This window comes from Megalobrama amblycephala, linkage group LG10 (genome assembly GCF_018812025.1).
Source record: "Megalobrama amblycephala isolate DHTTF-2021 linkage group LG10, ASM1881202v1, whole genome shotgun sequence".
Classification (NCBI taxonomy): Eukaryota; Metazoa; Chordata; class Actinopteri; order Cypriniformes; family Xenocyprididae; genus Megalobrama; species Megalobrama amblycephala.
Window position 1 is genome coordinate 7572018 of NC_063053.1, and position 17139 is coordinate 7589156.

The 17139-nt window shown below is 40.7% G+C and overlaps 1 protein-coding gene across 4 annotated transcripts in view; it reads right to left on the bottom strand.

Moving 5' to 3' along the window:
* Nucleotides 1-17139, bottom strand: part of tet1 (tet methylcytosine dioxygenase 1) — a 53624-nt gene that overhangs the window by 5701 nt on the left and 30784 nt on the right. For all 4 annotated transcript variants that reach the window (XM_048204266.1, XM_048204265.1, XM_048204268.1 and 1 more), the window contains 8 exons: nt 14229-16341; nt 14050-14140; nt 12148-12241; nt 11853-12061; nt 9879-10029; nt 6402-6491; nt 5777-5914; nt 5353-5665 (listed from right to left, as the gene is read on the bottom strand). In XM_048204266.1, coding sequence (XP_048060223.1) covers nt 5353-5665; nt 5777-5914; nt 6402-6491; nt 9879-10029; nt 11853-12061; nt 12148-12241; nt 14050-14140; nt 14229-16341 — 3199 coding nt within the window. The remainder of the gene's footprint in view (nt 1-5352; nt 5666-5776; nt 5915-6401; nt 6492-9878; nt 10030-11852; nt 12062-12147; nt 12242-14049; nt 14141-14228; nt 16342-17139) is intronic.

Below are 17139 nucleotides of genomic sequence, written 5' to 3' on the forward strand. Positions count from 1 at the left end.
ACACACTTGCTCACACTTTGGGACACCCTGCTCTAGTGCAGTGGTTCCCCACCCTGGTCCTGGAGCACCCACATCACTGCACATTTTTGATGTTTCTTTTATCTGACACACCTATTTAACTTCTTGGAGACATTACTAATGCGCTGATGAGTTGAATCAGGTCTGTTTGATTAGGGAGACATCTAAAATATGCAGTGCTGGGGGCATAGGCGGAGGGTAAACCAACTCCAGGGTAAGGCTAATGTCACATTTGGTTTTGAGTTTTGTTCATGTTCTTGTTTTCAGATCTTTCATTTTGAAGTTTACTCATAGTCATGCTTCCTGTTTGTCATGTGATTCCCTTATCCTGTCACATGTCTCATGTGTCTTGTTCTGATTGGTTCCCTTGTCTATATGTCACATTCTCATTGGTTCATTGATCATTGCTTTCAGGTGTGTCTTGTTAAGTCATTAGACTTTATGTATAAATAGCCCTCTTGCTTCATTGTTCTTTTGTCTAGCTTTATTTGTGTAACCGCTGTTAGTGAGTTTTCTATGGTCATGTTTCGGTCATGTTTCGGTCATGTAGCCAAGTCATTGTTTTGTTCATTATGGATCATATTCAATAAAACTGCACATGGGTTGAAATCAATTTGCCTTCAGTGGACTATTCATTTCAGATAGCTAGAACGCCTACAATAGACCCAACAGTTGCTTTGCTACATTTGCGCCAGGGGAATCATGCCCTTGAAGATTATGTGGAGGAGTTTTGTGCCACCTGGTGGGATTCAATGAGGTAGCTCTAAAAGACATTTTTCGCAATGTCTTAAATGAGTGGTTCAACTATCTAATGCCCGATAGCAACATCCCAGTGACTCTTGAGGAATAAACTGACTATGCGCTCTTGCTAAGCGGTTCCTTGTTTACTGTGAGACATGTGGATGAGGAGCCCTGCAATCCCACAGTACTCCCTAAGCCAGAGCCACAACGCCAAATTCAAGTCACGTCAGGGCTTCTCAGCCAACGTTTCTTAATGGCATGGGCGCTACCCCAAAGTCTCCCAAAGAAATTGTATATACTGGGTATAAAACTGTTTTGTTCATATAGTCACGTCATTGTTTTGTTGACTTTGGATCAGATTCAATAAAGTGGACCATTCATTACAGCTAAGGAGATGTGCTTCCCCTTTTAAAGACATAAATTTCCCTGTAATAGCTTCAATTTACGTGTCATCGCACAACCTACACAGCCCAACATGAACGCACATGAAAATGTATTTGTTATTAAAGCATCTACGTTCACAAACCACTGTTAATTTTAACAGAAAAGTGAGCATACTGTATGCGGGATTTGGCACGGCAGAAAGCGTGCAAAGAGAGCTCCCTTTATAAACAATAAAAAGCTGTTATTTTACTTCTCACAAAGTTCTGTTATAATAATAAATGAAACTGTCTGCACAACGAATCTCTTATTTACAAAATGTCTACACTTTGTTCGTTATTATGAGAGGATTTGCGAGCATGCAGAACTCAGAATTCACCACTCAAAACGCTGGAGTTTTTAAACTTAAAGGTTTAGTTCACACAAAAATTAAATTTCTGTCATTAATTACTCACCCTCATGCCGTTCTAAACCCGTGAGACCTTCGTTCATCTTCGGAACACAAATTAAGATATTTTTGATTAAATCCGAAAGGTTTTTTATCCCCCATAGAAAGCAACATAATTACCACATTCAAGGTCCAGAAAAGTAGTAAAGACATCGTTAAAATAGCCCATGTGACTACAGTGGTTCAACGTTAATGTTATGAAGCGATGAGAATAGTTTTTGAGCACAAAAACAAAACAAAAATAATCTCTTCCCTGTCAGTCTCCTGCTCTGTTTACGTCGTATCAACAGTGCAGGCTTCCAGGTTCTAGATCAGAACGCCGGCTATTGGCCGATGCTGTTCACGTGAGCACCACGACGCATGCATGTGATGCTGACGCAGAAGCCGGCCAATACTGAGTGTGGCGACCAGGGCGGGCGAGAGCCGTGAGGGAACGGCGCGAGGCCGGTGGCGCGAGTGTTAATGAGCTTCACCTGGGAGGCGCACCGGCCTTGAGTCCCTCACGGAGGAGCTCCGGGAGCATAAAAGGAGGAGCGACTACAGTGAAGGACGAGAGAGGACCAGGCCTGGACTTTACGTTATGTTTTATTATGTTTGTGTGGCCGGCAGACGTCCGCGAGGGTCTGCCGGCATTACTTTCGTTTTGTTCTTTGTTTATTTTACATTAAAGTTACGTTGAATGTTCGCCGGTTCCCGCCTCCTTCTTCCCACATTTACTAACCACGTTACATTGGTGCCGAAACCCGGGAGGAAGGAGGGACATGCTGTCGGAGAGCCCTCGCTGCTGAGGGGGATTGCGGTGCTGCGGAGTTCGGGCAGCGCGGGAGTGTGAAGACCGCGAGAGGCTGCCCGAGGCGGTGGTGCTGGAGCCTAGTGACAGGTGGGACGGAGAGCTCGAGGCCGTGCCCCTGGGACGAGGTGGGGTGGCTGCCGTCCAAGAGGGAGCGGAGGAGTCGCCGCCGTTCGCCGTAAAGGGGAGGAGCAGGGAACGGGGGACTCGCTGCCGGCTGCCCTCAGTCCGGAGGAGCCATCGCCGGCCGCCAGGAGGCGGTCGAGGATCGGGCCGTCCACCAAGCGTCCAGTGCCACCGCATGGCACCGCGAGGAAGAGCCTCCTGGCTGGCTGAGGACCGAGCGGCAGTGTGTCGGGGAACCGGACCAAGTTTTTTTTTTTTCTCTTTTTTCCTCTCTCCCCTCTCTCGTCCTGTCGCTCCCCTTGCTTCCGTCTCCTTTCTCTCGTCTCGTCTGTCCTTACCCCCAGGTGCTGCGGCCGCCGAGACAGGCCCCGGGGGGGAGTAGAGCGCAGTCTCGGGAGTACCCCCCGGCCTGCGAGGGGCGATGGGGGTATGTGGCGACCAGGGCGGGCGAGAGCCGTGAGGGAACGGCGCGAGGCCGGTGGCGCGAGTGTTAATGAGCTCCACCTGGGAGGCGCACCGGCCTTGAGTCCCTCACAGAGGAGCTCCGGGAGCATAAAAGGAGGAGCGACTACAGTGAAGGACGAGAGAGGACCAGGCCTGGACTTTACGTTATGTTTTATTATGTTTGTGTGGCCGGCAGACGTCCGCGAGGGTCTGCCGGCATTACTTTCGTTTTGTTCTTTGTTTATTTTACATTAAAGTTACATTGAATGTTCGCCGGTTCCCGCCTCCTTCTTCCCACATTTACTAACCACGTTACACTGAGTTTGCGTTCTGATTAACAATGTCTTTACTACTTTTCTGGACATTGAATGTGGTAAATACGTTGCTTTCTATGGGGGATAAAAAAAAAAAAAAAACACTCTCAGGTTTCATCAAAAATATCTTCATTTGTGTTCAAAGATGGACAAAGGTCTTATGGGTTTGGAACAACATGAGGGTGAGTAATTAATGACAGAAATTTCATTTTTGGGTGAACTTTACACCTCTGATTGGCTGTTGTGTTTAAGAAATCAACAGATATGTTTGTGATTGGCTACATTGCTCAACACTGTAAAAACACATTATAAACAGAATCCTTTGACGTTCTCCAGAGCGCAAACACAGATACTCACTGGATTTCCCAAATATGCTATTATTATGGAGAAAACTGATCCTAAACCAGCAGTTGTGGGCAGCTTTTCCCTCTAAAAGCAATCAGAAGCAGCAGCAGCAGGCAGTGGTTTGAGTGAGAAAATTCCACACTAGTCTCAAATCCATGGCCAGGGAAAGGCTAAGCCTTGCCCAGCCTTACACAGGCTTGGCCTATGGCTCAGGGTACACTAGGACCAGGGTTGGGAACCACTGCTCTAGAGGACATTGTGGGTGCTTCTCAAATGGAAGACTGCATCCTAGTGAGGCTGCATCCTTCCTAGACCAGTCCTTCTGAGGCTTCTAAGCTAGACTCCTCAGCAGCATTGAACACTAGAATGAGATTAGTTTTTATTAAGTGCACATGGCTACATCACAAATGTTCCCGCCTCCACCGCCACAGCACAAAAATACTTTTAAAATTTCATTTTGGAAAAATCCTAACTGTAATATTATAATACTAGTAAAGCTGCTTTGACACAATCTGCATTGTAAAAAGCACTATATAAATAAAGATGACTTGACTTGACTTAATACTATTAAAGGTGCTACAGAGGATGTTTTCGACGACTGAGAAACCAAAGACTGTTAGTGAGTTTTTGAAATGAGCGCATGCGTAAGAACAACCCCCCTCCTTCACAGCTCATTTCGAGGGAACACCTCCCAAAACTCGTGCATGAGTGTTTGTTTATCACCGGCATTCGCTGTGTCGTGTTAGAGGATTCATTATGTCGGACTCACCGCAGGTAACTCATAATCTGCAGTTGTTACTCCTGACAAAACATTGCATGCGGCGTGGAAAGTTACTGGAGCGTGCACGTCTCTCACAAGGAACGTCATGACAGTGATTGACAAGCCAGAGGGCCAATCCGTGCACGTCTCTCACAAGGAACTGATGTTTTTAAGGTCCTACCTCATGCAAAGATGATGTATATTAATTCCTTTCAGTGCACCTAATAAATAGTCTTTTATCAGTTAGTAAAGACAGTTTCAAGTAATATTGCAAAAATGTATAAAACAAAACATCCTCTGTAGCACCTTTAACTATTACTATTAACTGGCTTTTTATTAATGCAATATAGTTAATGACAACCGTCTGTGGTCTCCCAGTCGCTTATATTATTGTAAGTTTAGTTTTATGTGATTAATTTACACCACAACAAAAGAAAACATATATGCCTTCATCTCCGAAAACATTATTTTTGTGTTACATTTCATAATGAACTTAGCGAAGCTCAGTATCAACTCGTTTTCCGTCAGTTGTTTTTCGTGAATTGGAATGTGTGCAAAGGATTGTGGGTGACTGAAAGACATGAATGATACTGCATGCTTCTAAATGAGCTGAATGAAGGACACAAAAGTCTGTCTTCCAAGGATCCTTCAAATTGAGACAGCCCTCTTGATGACGTGGCTGCCGAGATATGCAGCCTCACTAAGACGCAGCCTTGTTTGAGAAGCACCCAGAGTAACAGATCCTGAGCCTCCCCAGCACTGCACATGTTGAATGTTTCTTTTATTGGACACACCCAGGTCATGTCATGAAGTACTCTACAAATCAGCTGAAGATTTAATTCAGCTGGGTTCAATTAGGAATCCAAAACATGCAGTGCTGGAGAGGCTCCAGGAACGGATTGAAAATCCCTGCCTTAAACTAGCTTTGTGAAATGCATTGTGAAAATGACATGGCTCCAAAGAAAGAAGTCTGAACTGGAGATACCTTTAAGAGGCTCGTTCTTGACTTTCACAGGGGTGACCTGCTTACTTTCCAGGCCGCTTAGTTTCTCAGCATGGGCTCTTTTAGCCTCCTGCCTCCTCTTACGCGCTGACTTGACGGGCTCAGCCAACAGCCGCACTTCTCTTGGGAAGGAAGAGAGGACCTGCAGTGCCCCAGTCTTTATCTTGGCCCACTGGCCCTCAACATGGCCGAACTCATCCGTGTCAGACATCTTATAGAGCGGCAGGACATGCAGCTGCTCGTCCTCTGGAATGTTCCGCACTGCACGGTTATCCTCCTTGGTTAAAGTGCATACCTGCAGTTCACAGGAAGCAAATGTATGTGAGCAAACATTTCCGAATGGTGTTATTAAAGGAAATGGAAAAAGTAAGGACAATAGCATTGTGATAGTGGAGGTGAGCCTCACCACAGTGCTTCCATTGGTCATGTTATGTGTGTCTCTGTGGGCATGAGCACAGAAGTCCACACAAGCAGTCACACCAGAGAATGGTCGACCTTCCCTCCTGCCCAGCCGACAGTCGTTCCCCCGCTGCTCCTGCTCCACCTGATGGGTTACAGATCATTACCATACTTCCCTTAAAAATGTACACAGAGCTCAGTTAGCTTTGTTTAGGATGCTATCCACCTTATTTTTAACTTAAGAGCAGGCACGGCCATTTGTAACTTGAAAGTGTGAGGCTTCCGGTGTCATGCGCTTCAAGTTATTTTAGCTGTACAAATAACAGCCAGTTACACTGCTTTATATTGCTGTCATATTGTTTTATTATCGTAATCATAAGCACACTGGTTTGTGGCACAAATAGTTTTACAGCGCTATGTTTTTCTTCTAGTTATTTACTGATAGCGACCTAACGGATCGGAAGTCTCGCACATTCATTTACTTCTGCGTTGCAAAATAAAGTGGCTAGAAATCACAACATTATCAAAAGTCACATAATCAACTTAATTAATTACCATATTTTACTGCTGAGCCCTGCTTAAGAGCAGCTTTAACACTGTGACAGAGTTCATTTTGATGATGTAATTCATACCTGGTTCTGAAAGGCCTTAGGAGCAAGTCTCTGGTAGACGGGTGCCAAATCTGATGCCAGATTCTGTAAGTTTTTCTCCAACTTCTCCTCCTAACCACAAAATCAAAAAAATATTGTAGTTTGAAAGCTGATTTAAATTACCATAAAGCTGAAACTACATTACTGTTTAAAAGTTTGGGGTTTCACTTTTTATTTATTTTTTAAATTTTTTTAAAGGTGCCGTAGAACGTGTTTTCAAAGGATGTAATATAAGTCTAAGGTGTCCCCTGAATGTGTCTGTGAAGTTTCAGCTCAAAATACCCCATAGATTTTTTTTTTATTCATTTTTTTAAATGCCTATTTTGGGGCATCATTAAATGTGCGCCGATTCAGTGCGCGGCCCCTTTAAATTCTCGTGCTCCCCACCCCCGGAGCTCGCGCTTGCCTTAAACAGCATAAACAAAGTTCACACAGCTAATATAACCCTCAAAATGGATCTTTACAAAGTGTTCCTCATGCAGCATGTCTAATCGCGTAAGTATGGTATTTATTTGGATGTTTACATTTGATTCTGAATGAGTTTGATAGTGCTCCGTGGCTAAAGCTAACATTACACTCTGTTGGAGAGATTTATAAAGAATGAAGTTGTGTTTGTGCATTATACAGACTGCAAGTGTTTAAAAAATGAAAATAACGACAGTCTTGTCTCCGTGAATACAGTAAGAAACGATGGTAACTTTAACCACATTTGACAGTACATTAGCAACATGCTAACGAAACATTTAGAAAGACAATTTACAAATATCACTAAAAATATCATGTTATCATGGATCATGTCAGTTATTATTGCTCCATCTGCCATTTTTCGCTGTTGTTCTTGCTTGCTTACCTTGTCTGATGATTCAGCTGTGCACATCCAGACATTAATACTGGCTGCCCTTGTGTAATGGCTTGAACATGGGCTGGCATATGCAAATATTGGGGTCATACATATTAATCAACCCGACTGTTACGTAACAGTCGGTGTTATGTTGAGATTCACCAGTTCTTCAGAGGTCTTTTAAACAAATGAGATTTATATAAGGAGGAAACAATGAAGTTTGAGACTCACTGTATGTATTTTCCATGTACTGAACTCTTGTTATTCAACTATGCCAAGGTAAATTCAATTTTTAATTCTAGGGCACCTTTAAATGACGTCTCTTATGCTCACCAAGACTGCATTTATTTGATTCAAAAATACAGTAAAAACAGTAACAGTGTGAAATGTTATTGCAATTTAAATTGATTGTTTACTATTTTAATATATCTTAAAATGTAATTTATTCCTGTGATGGCAAAATTGAATTTTCAGCATCATTACTCCAGTCTTCAGTGTCACATGATCCTTCAGAAATCATTCTAATATGCTGATTTGCTGCTCAGAAACATTTCTTATTATCATCAATGTTGAAAACAGTTGTGTTGCTTAATATCTGTATAGAAACCCTGATACATGACTCTATTTTTGAAAGTTCAAAACAGCATTTATTTGAAACAGAAACCTTTTTTTTAAATTATAAATGTCTTTACTTGCAGTTTTAAACAATTGAATGCATCCTTGCTGAATAAAAGTATTAATTAGGAAAAAAAATCTTGACGATTAACACTTAAGATTTCATCAGTTAACATTAGTTAACTACTTTAGTTAACATGAACTAAGAATGAACAATACTTCTACAGCATTTATTAATTAACTACTTAGTTAGTTAATTTGTGTTTACTAATATGTTTACTAATACATTATTAAAATCAAAAGCTGTATTTGTTAACATTAGTTAATGCACGGTGAACTAACATGAACGTGAATATTTTTATTAACAAAGCTTACTAAACACTGTAACAAATGTTTTGCTCATTGTTAGTTCATGTTAGTTAAAGGTGCCCTAGATTCAAAAATTGAATTTACCTCAGCATAGTTGAATAACAAGAGTTCAGTACATGGAAATGACATACAGTGAGTCTCAAACTCCATTGTTTCCTCCTTCTTATATAAATCTCATTTGTTTAAAAGACCTCCGAAGAACAGGCGAATCTCAACATAACACCGACTGTTACGTAACAGTCGGGGTGTACGCCCCAATATTTGCATAATGCCAGCCCATGTTCCCAACATTATGAAAGGGATTTGACAAGGGCAGCCAGTATTAACGTCTGGAGATGCAAAGCTGAATCATCAGACTAGGTAAGCAAGCAAGAACAATAGTGAAAAATGGCAGATGGAGCAATAATAACTGACATGATCCATGATAACATGATATTTTTAATGATATTTGTAAATTGTCTTTCTAAATGTTTCGTTAGCATGTTGCTAATGTACTGTTAAATGTGGTTAAAGTTACCATCGTTTCTTACTGTATTCACGGAGACAAGAGCCGTCGCTATTTTCATTTTTAAACACTTGCAGTCTGTATAATTCATAAACAACTTCATTCTTTATAAATCTCTCCAACAGTGTAGCATTAGCCGTTAGCCACGGAGCACAGCCTCAAACAAGAATCAATGTAAACTTCCAAATAAATACTGTACTTACGCGATTAGACATGCTGCATGACGCACACTTTGTAAAGATCCATTTTGAGGGTTATATTAGGAGTTTGAACTTTTTTTTTGTTGTTCAAGGCAATCGTGAGCTTCGGGGGCGTGGAGCACAAGATTTAAAGGGCCACACACCCTGAATCGGCTCGTTTATAATGATGCTCCAAAATAGGCAGTTAAAAAAATGAATAAAAAAAAATCTATAGGGTATTTTGAGCTGAAACTTCACAGAAACATTCAGGGGACATCTTAGACTTGTATTAAATCTTTTTAAAAAAAGTTCTAGGACACCTTTAATACATAACTAATGTTAACAAATGAGACCTTATTGTAAAGCGTTACCCATAACGTTGCATATAATTTCATGCAGCAAATGCTCTTTGCATTGCGGCCACTGTTATTGTTTATATTCGATTTTAACAGTACATTTGCAATCTTGCAGGATGCTTCTAAAAGCTTGGTTGTAAAGAAACAGAGCGTCACTTCACCACTGCAAATCAAGCACCTGTTCAATATTCAATGGCACAGCACTATTTCAATGCACATTTCGCATCTGGTTAAACTTTATTGTGTGAATAAAGTTGAAGTGAAATCCACACAAAAGTCATGCAACTGTTCTACGGATTTGCCCCTTGATTTAAGTGTGAGTGTTAGTGATTTACTATTAACTTTATTACTTAGTGCCACTAGATGGCAACAGGTTAAACTGGTTCAGGTAAACAAGGTAATTCAGGTATACTCACACAGGATATTCTCATGAGAGTTGCACATCTCATTTAAAGTTACTATGGCTTGTTGGCAGGATTTTGAAAACCAGTATTATGATCCAGAACAAAGCCTTTCTTCACACATTTCCAGTGTGCCAATGTTGAAAATCAATGGACTGAGAGTATATCTCCAACGAGTCCATCTAGTGCTCACCTCCTCGGGACAGTCTCCCTGCAGTCTGAACTTCCGGGGCGTTTTACTTCGTGCAAACTTGCAGCCATTGAAGTACATACTCCAGGAGCAACCAAAGGAGAAAGAGGCACCACAGGTCTCTGGGTCCAGGCCCTGACATGCACAGGTACGACTAACAGGAGAGATGAAGAAGATGAGGTAAGTTACAGTGCAATAATATACCACAATACAGAACTTGCTGGTGGTGCTATTTTTCAACAGAAAATGACATTATTTCACCACTATATTATGCCTTTTTTACAAAGTCTTGATTTAGTTTTTGGGGTCTACTAGAATAGATTTTCATGCTTGAATGTTCAAAAAACACTTTTCACATATTTTACATTGTTGCAGCACCTCTCTTCCCAGTCTGTCAGAAATGCTCAGTTTATTTCCTGTCTCTATGAAGCCCCTTCTTCCAAAAAGCGCAATGTGCTCTGGTTAACTGGACCAACGTGTTGTGATTGGTCAACCACTTTGAGTGTGTTTCGGGAATGTCACGCCCTCACCATAACCACGTGTTTTAACACACTAATAACTCAACTCAACCAAGCCTCACCCCCCTTTTTTGTGTATGCCTTGGGAAAGAATTATTTAAAGAGCCCCTGTGGTGAAAATCAAGTTTTTAATGTTGTTTATATGTTTATGTGGTGTTTTTAATATGCTTTAAGACAAACCATGTGCAAATTCATCATTCACAGTATTTTCTGTTTAAAACTGCAGTGAACCAAAGACAGTCTCAAAAACATGGGTTGAAATCATCCTTCACAAATAAGTTTTAACCAATCACGTGAATGTGCGGGCGGACTTTAGCATATCATTAACTATGCTGCGAAGCAGGGGGGTCTCAAGAGAAGCCAGGTTATCTTTATATTTTTCTGTTGATAAGAAAAATCGGGTACATTTAGCAATATAGCGGGTGAATTATGTATATGATGTATATTACAATGTTATGATGCCTTTCTCCACTGATGTTCGAAGTTGCTCAAAGTGTTTCTAAGGATGCCGATTTTTAGAGGGCATCCGTTTGACACTGAGATTGTGAACGGAGGAAACATGGTTTTTGTAACATTAGCAACACTTTATTAGTTGTTTGTTAAAATAGTCAAGCAAAAGGCTAATCATATCAATTACCTCTATAAGTCTGACATTGTAGAGTGATAAATAAAACGCATTATCATTCTGATACATTGATTTGTAGACTTCTCTGTATAATTCACTCTTCTACTTCTGAATCAGTTTCTGGTTCAAACATATACAGCTGAATTAAACCAGTATTTCCTTGCCATTGTGTAGTGTATACTACAGTAAAGTCGAATGAGTGGATCAGGTATTCTGAGCTCGCGCGACTGGGTGGAGGCGGAGACTAATTTGCATATTCATGGTCTCTATATACTAAATGAAGCAATGGTGTAGAGTTACATTCAAGCTATTTTAAGGCATGAAATTATGTTCACAGAATTTTTTTTTAAAATATGTCATTTTAGTGATCAAAGATGAGTTTTAAGGGATAAAATTATTGACTACAGGGGGACTTTAAATGAGGGATACGGTAACGGTAAGACTACAATCGAGGCGTTTCAGGGAGTTCAGGAAAAGTGCTTACTGATATAGAGAATAACTTCCTTTGGAGTGGACTTTGTGCTTTGTAACTTTGCAGATCTTGTTTATGCTCAAACAGCATGAAAAACACACTAAAGAAAGTTGAAAATGTGAAAAAGCATAATAGGGCTTCTATAACTTTTTTGACATACAACTAAACTAGCCAGGTCTTTTCAGTGTAGTGTACAGTTACAAAATGATGGTGCGAAGGAGTTGTGGTGTAAAAGCTTAAAGAAAAGTACTTCACAAACACTTCATCAATAGCAACCTCCAAATGTTCTTTTGTATTTGTGTGAGGGAGTGTGTACGTGAATCATTCCCACACACTCTGTCCGTATGTTACTTGTGACTCACTCCTCATTGAGGGCACAGCGGCGGCTAGTGGGCGAGCCATATTTGCAGAGAGTCTGTGTGAGCTCCTGGTACAGCCTGTCAGCCACACTGCGTGGGATCCCCTCCCAGGCCAGGATGAGAATGACTACCACCGCGTTCTGACAGCAGTGACCAGCACGCTGCCGCACAAGACACAACAACTTCTCTTCCTCACTTCCTCGGCGTATGATCTGCAGAATTCAACACATGTGCACACTGTGTATGAAGAAACAGACATTTTGCAAGCTCTTCTTCATATTTCATATAGGTCACTCACCCACTTGGCGATTGGGCAACCCTGTGAGCTCCTCCCCTCTTTACCAGTATACACCACAACCTCCACACGGACTGCATTGCCTTTCTCACCGTATCTGTGATGAAAAAAGTGCATTGAGTTATGTGTATTCTAAGCACTTTAACACAGGAGTTTTCAAACTTTTTATTGCAAAGGACCCCCAAATATGATGATCCCTTTGCAACAGACCCCCTTCATACAATATATAAAGGTAGCTACCTACAAGAGAAACATTTTAAAATTCAGATTTTTTTTTTTTTTTTTTTTTTACAAAACTATATGCAATTTTCATTTGTTAAAATTCAGTTTGCAGATAATAAGATGGGTTATATTATTTATAATATTTAGGGTTAGGGGTCTGAAACAAGAAACTCTAACAAGGATGTTTGAGAAATATCAATATAGAGTTCTCTTGCAAACACTGCAAGTGTCATACTTTTGGATGCACAGCACGGGTGATGGGAAATAGTATCGCCACAACATCAGACTTCAATAATTATAGCAGTTCAGTAGTAACCTCTCAACCTCTGTGGTGAGAATCACTCTATGGGCCCCTTGAACTTAGTTATGGGCTTCCTGTTTCAACTTCTAGAGAGAATGAAAGTGTGTTTCTGCTAAAACGCATCTGTGGTTGCAGATCGAATGCAGAGAAGTCTATAGCTACATATATACTTCTCTGTCAATGTTAAAAACATTGCACAACAGGGTTACACACTCAGCATGATTTGGTTGCCAAGCTAGATTTTTAGTCTTTAATGATGCAAACAAATTAGCTACATTTACATGCAACCTGATAATCAGCAATTCACTTTACTAATAGATCAATAGGAGAAGTCTGGTTATAAAAAAAATTGTATTTGTAAAGAAAACTGTTTGATAAAATGCAATTTATGTGTAAAAACAATAAACAATAATAATTCATATTAAATAATAATGTTATTACTTTTTAAAGATTTAAAAAAAAAAATTAGTAATTTTAGTAAATTTGACATTTGATACACCCAATGTAAAAGGTAAGCAATAAATGTAAAAAAGATACATTTTAAATTAAAAAATTAAATTGATAAAACGGTTAGTTCCTGTCCTTGATTATGATTGGTCAATAGCTGTGTTTTATTCAAGATAAAACACGGTTATGACCGCTTCACCCAACGGTTCTGTGTATCACTACACAACACCCTTAGCAACCGCTCTTTGCAACGTAAACTGTTTGTTCTCAATTGATATTGTTCATTGAACAATCTTAATGTATTATGTAGAAGAGTGTTGTGAGAAAGAGATCAATCGAGTGAGTTTATTACCTGCATTCAGATTTAGCATTTTCCTTCAGGCCAGTCCTATGTTCATAATAAAAAATCTGTTTAAATGTCAGCTGCAATATCTTTTAAGGGGTTTTCCCGTGATAGACAGCGCTAGTCAAAGCATTTGTCAGTTGCGTCTTGTTCCGTGTTCACAGCAATTCAGTCTTTGCCGCCATTTAATGGCGTAATAATGTAACTTCTGTTGCTGTTCACGGTCAGGGACTATTTTTTCGGCAGAAGGAAGGTTTTTAGTGATTTTACTTCATGAAAGTTGCATTGATACATATTTTTTTGGCTTTAATATTTGTATTGTGATGTAACCGTTTTATAAAAGCAATAAGATACTTGAGGCTAGTACTGTATTGTGAATAAGTCATGGATGAAGGGGTTGTAGGCACTCCACTCGCTTCAGCCGTGACTTATTCACGATACAGCACAGCCTTGAGTACCTTATTGCTTACGTATACGTGTAAATATAATTTAAATGATGCATTTAAATAAATAAAAAAGTTCTATATTTTTTTGTGTTGGAGCCAGTGAAAACATTATTGCATGTAAACATAGCAGTTGAGATCCACTTTACCTGTTCTCCATCATCTCTCTCACTGCTGCTACATTCGGGCCAGATCCAAGGTGAGTGTAGTACGGACCCTCCTCTTTCTCAATTATATGTTCTGTAGAGGCAAATTGTGGCCGTAGATGAATTGAAAGAACTTCTTGCAAACTATTATTTCAAGTTATGATATGGCTAATTTGACTTACCGACACAGTCACAGGAGGGCAGCTCTGTGGATTGTTTAGAGGGGGTGTTGAGGAGATTCTTGGTTGGTGTGTCCAAGAACCTCATTGGAGAATCCAAAAAGTTGTTGAGCGTGTGCTTGGTGGGAGTCTGTTCTCCAGCGTACGCCACGTCACCATTCTCCAAATGCACGTTGGATGTGGACAACACCGTAACACCTCCAGACTTCTCCACTTTGTAAAGCCCATTTTGATTCGTGTGCAAGTGCTGATGATCATTTAAGCCGTTTGCTTTATGGTACATCCCTGGGCTTTGCGGCAAGTCTTTACAGGGTTCACTGGCCATGGTTTGCTGAGGTTGTTGTTTAGCACCATGATTTAGCACATCGTAGTTTTTCGATACCTGAGAAATCATTTGTTGTTCACATTCATGCTTCGGCCACTGGCTAGCACCAAGATGGTCATTTGTATGATTGTGAAAGAGTCCGTTTGGTGGCGGTAAAGAATGACTTTGAGCTCCATGTTCATATTTAAAGTGATAGCCGTTCTGCTTACCAGAACCTACAATGTCCAAGTGCTCTTTTTTCAGAGAGTTGTTGTAGTATAAGAGTTGCCTGTTCTCGTGATGAGCCTCGGCAATGTATTTTTTCAGGTCTATCTGAGCTTGTGGAAGAAACGGACTCCTCTTGTGCTGGAACCTCATCTTTTGTTGTAAAATGGCTTTCTGAATCGTGGCCTTGAGTGGGGTTTTCCTGTTGGGCGTCCTCTTGGCCAACGGAATCCTACAATGATTGCCATCAATCTCGGCAGCTTTCTTCTTAGACATCCTAGGTTTTGATGGTGTCATTTTAGGTTTCCTTTGCTTTTTCAAGTGCTGCCCCAAATAATTATGATTGTATTTCATTGTCTGAGTAGGCATACCTTTTGGGGGACTGTTTTCCGAGACTTGCATCTGCCTCGATTCAATCATGAAAGCAAGCTGCACCAATTGAGCCGCAACTTCCTCCTCGTCCCTCTTTCTCGAGATGGGAGTCGCTTCTCCATGCTTATACTTCTTAAAAGTGCCTTCTAACCTGTCAGCTTTACAAAGTGCTTGGCCGTTTCTTCGGTTTTCCGTGGTATATGATAGCTTTTCACATTCTGAGCTGGCCACCAGAAGATCCTTCAAGGAAAGTTTTCTTGGAGTAGAGGCACAGCGCTCACTTTGACTTTGGGTGAAGTTGGCTGGCCAGTTTGGAGGGCTGCGGATGACAGAAGTCTGGTGCAATGATGAACTGATTACCGAGACCTTGTTAGAGAAAACATCTGAAACTGGTTTAGCCTCTTGAAGAGGTATGTGGTTGCTTGAAGCAGAGTATGTAGACGTTTCTCGCTGAGCGTCCTGACTGTGGTTTTCAGTTTCACAGGGCACTGTTTGTGGGGTAGCTGCCAGTTGGGTCAAGGCCTCAATAGCTATAGCCTGATCAACGCTAATATTCCTATGCTGGACCAGAGACTGAACACTGGGTAAAGATAGTGCAATGTTATCATTCTGAGGAGGTTCTTCTGGACTTTCTCCTTGATTTAACTGACACTGATATGGTTCTTCTTTCGGCTCAGTTTTTAAACACATATCTGAGGCCTGAGGCCCAAAAAGCCTCTCCTCTAGACTTTTCCTTTCTGTACTGGAGAAGCAGACCACAGCTGCTAGTGTAGATAAAGCATCCTCATAGCACTCGCTAGATTCTAAGTGCTTTGAGGGCTGGTCATCAATCTCAACCCATTGCTCCTCCAGTTTGATCTTCTTCAGAGGAATGGTCTGTTCTTGAACTGCCTCAGGTTCGTGACTTTTATTAAATGTAGATCTATGGAATGTGGCATGTGGCTCGGTGGGATCCACATGTCTCTCAGTGTTTGGTTTCATGTGTTCAGCACCATTATGAGAGGTTAGAGAGATGGTGTAAGGGAGAAGTACATCAGTGGTCCTGGGATCCTTTCCAGGAGGTGCTGGTAACAAGCCATGCTGGAGAGGCGTGTGAACATCAGGTGGAACATTGTGTGTTAAGGATATGTAATGTGCCTCTTCCTCTGGTGCCGTACAGGTCTCCTCCATCTGCTCTGAGCTTGTGCCATTTACTGAGTTTGCCTCTGACTCAACCTGCAGTGGAAAAATATAGAGATGCTTCAGCATGTTTTGGCTGTGGTGTGAAGCAATACATACTGCAACTGGTCATTGTAACTTATGACAGCTGGTGCCACAGTGGATCATGGCACAGAACTTGGGGTGATTAAACAAAACATGAAAACAACTCAAAAACAAAAGTAACATTTAAAGGAACACTCCACTTTTTTTGAAAATAGGCACATTTTCCAACTCCCCTAGAGTTAAACAGTTCAGCCAATCTCCGTGTCTGGCGATACCACTTTTAGCATAGCTTAGCATAGTTCATTGTATCTGATTAGACCATTAGCATCTTGCCCAAAAATGACCAGAGTTTCAATATTTTTCCTATTTAAAAAATGAATTATTGATTATCACGCCAGAATGAGAGTTCCTAGTCATATCGGCCTAGAAAATCGCACCTTTTCATTTTCATTTTTTAAATAGGAAAAATATCGAAACTCTTTGGTCATTTTTGAGCGAGATGCTTAGAAAATCACATGCCTAGAAAATCACAAATTTTGGATTTGAAAATGGTAAAACTCAACTGTTTAACTCTAGTAGAGTTGGAAAATGAGCCTATTTTCAAAAAAAGTGGAGTGTTCCTTTAATTCATCATATTACAATAAAAGAAATGCAAAATGTCCACTGAAACAAGTTTACAAAAGACATCACTGTCTTAAACTTAATACATTCTTGAGGTAATAGAAAGCCCAATTTACTCACAAGAATATAGTTTACATTAGCAAATGAACATCCTATAACTGATCAACTCTGTCCTATCATTGTTAATAT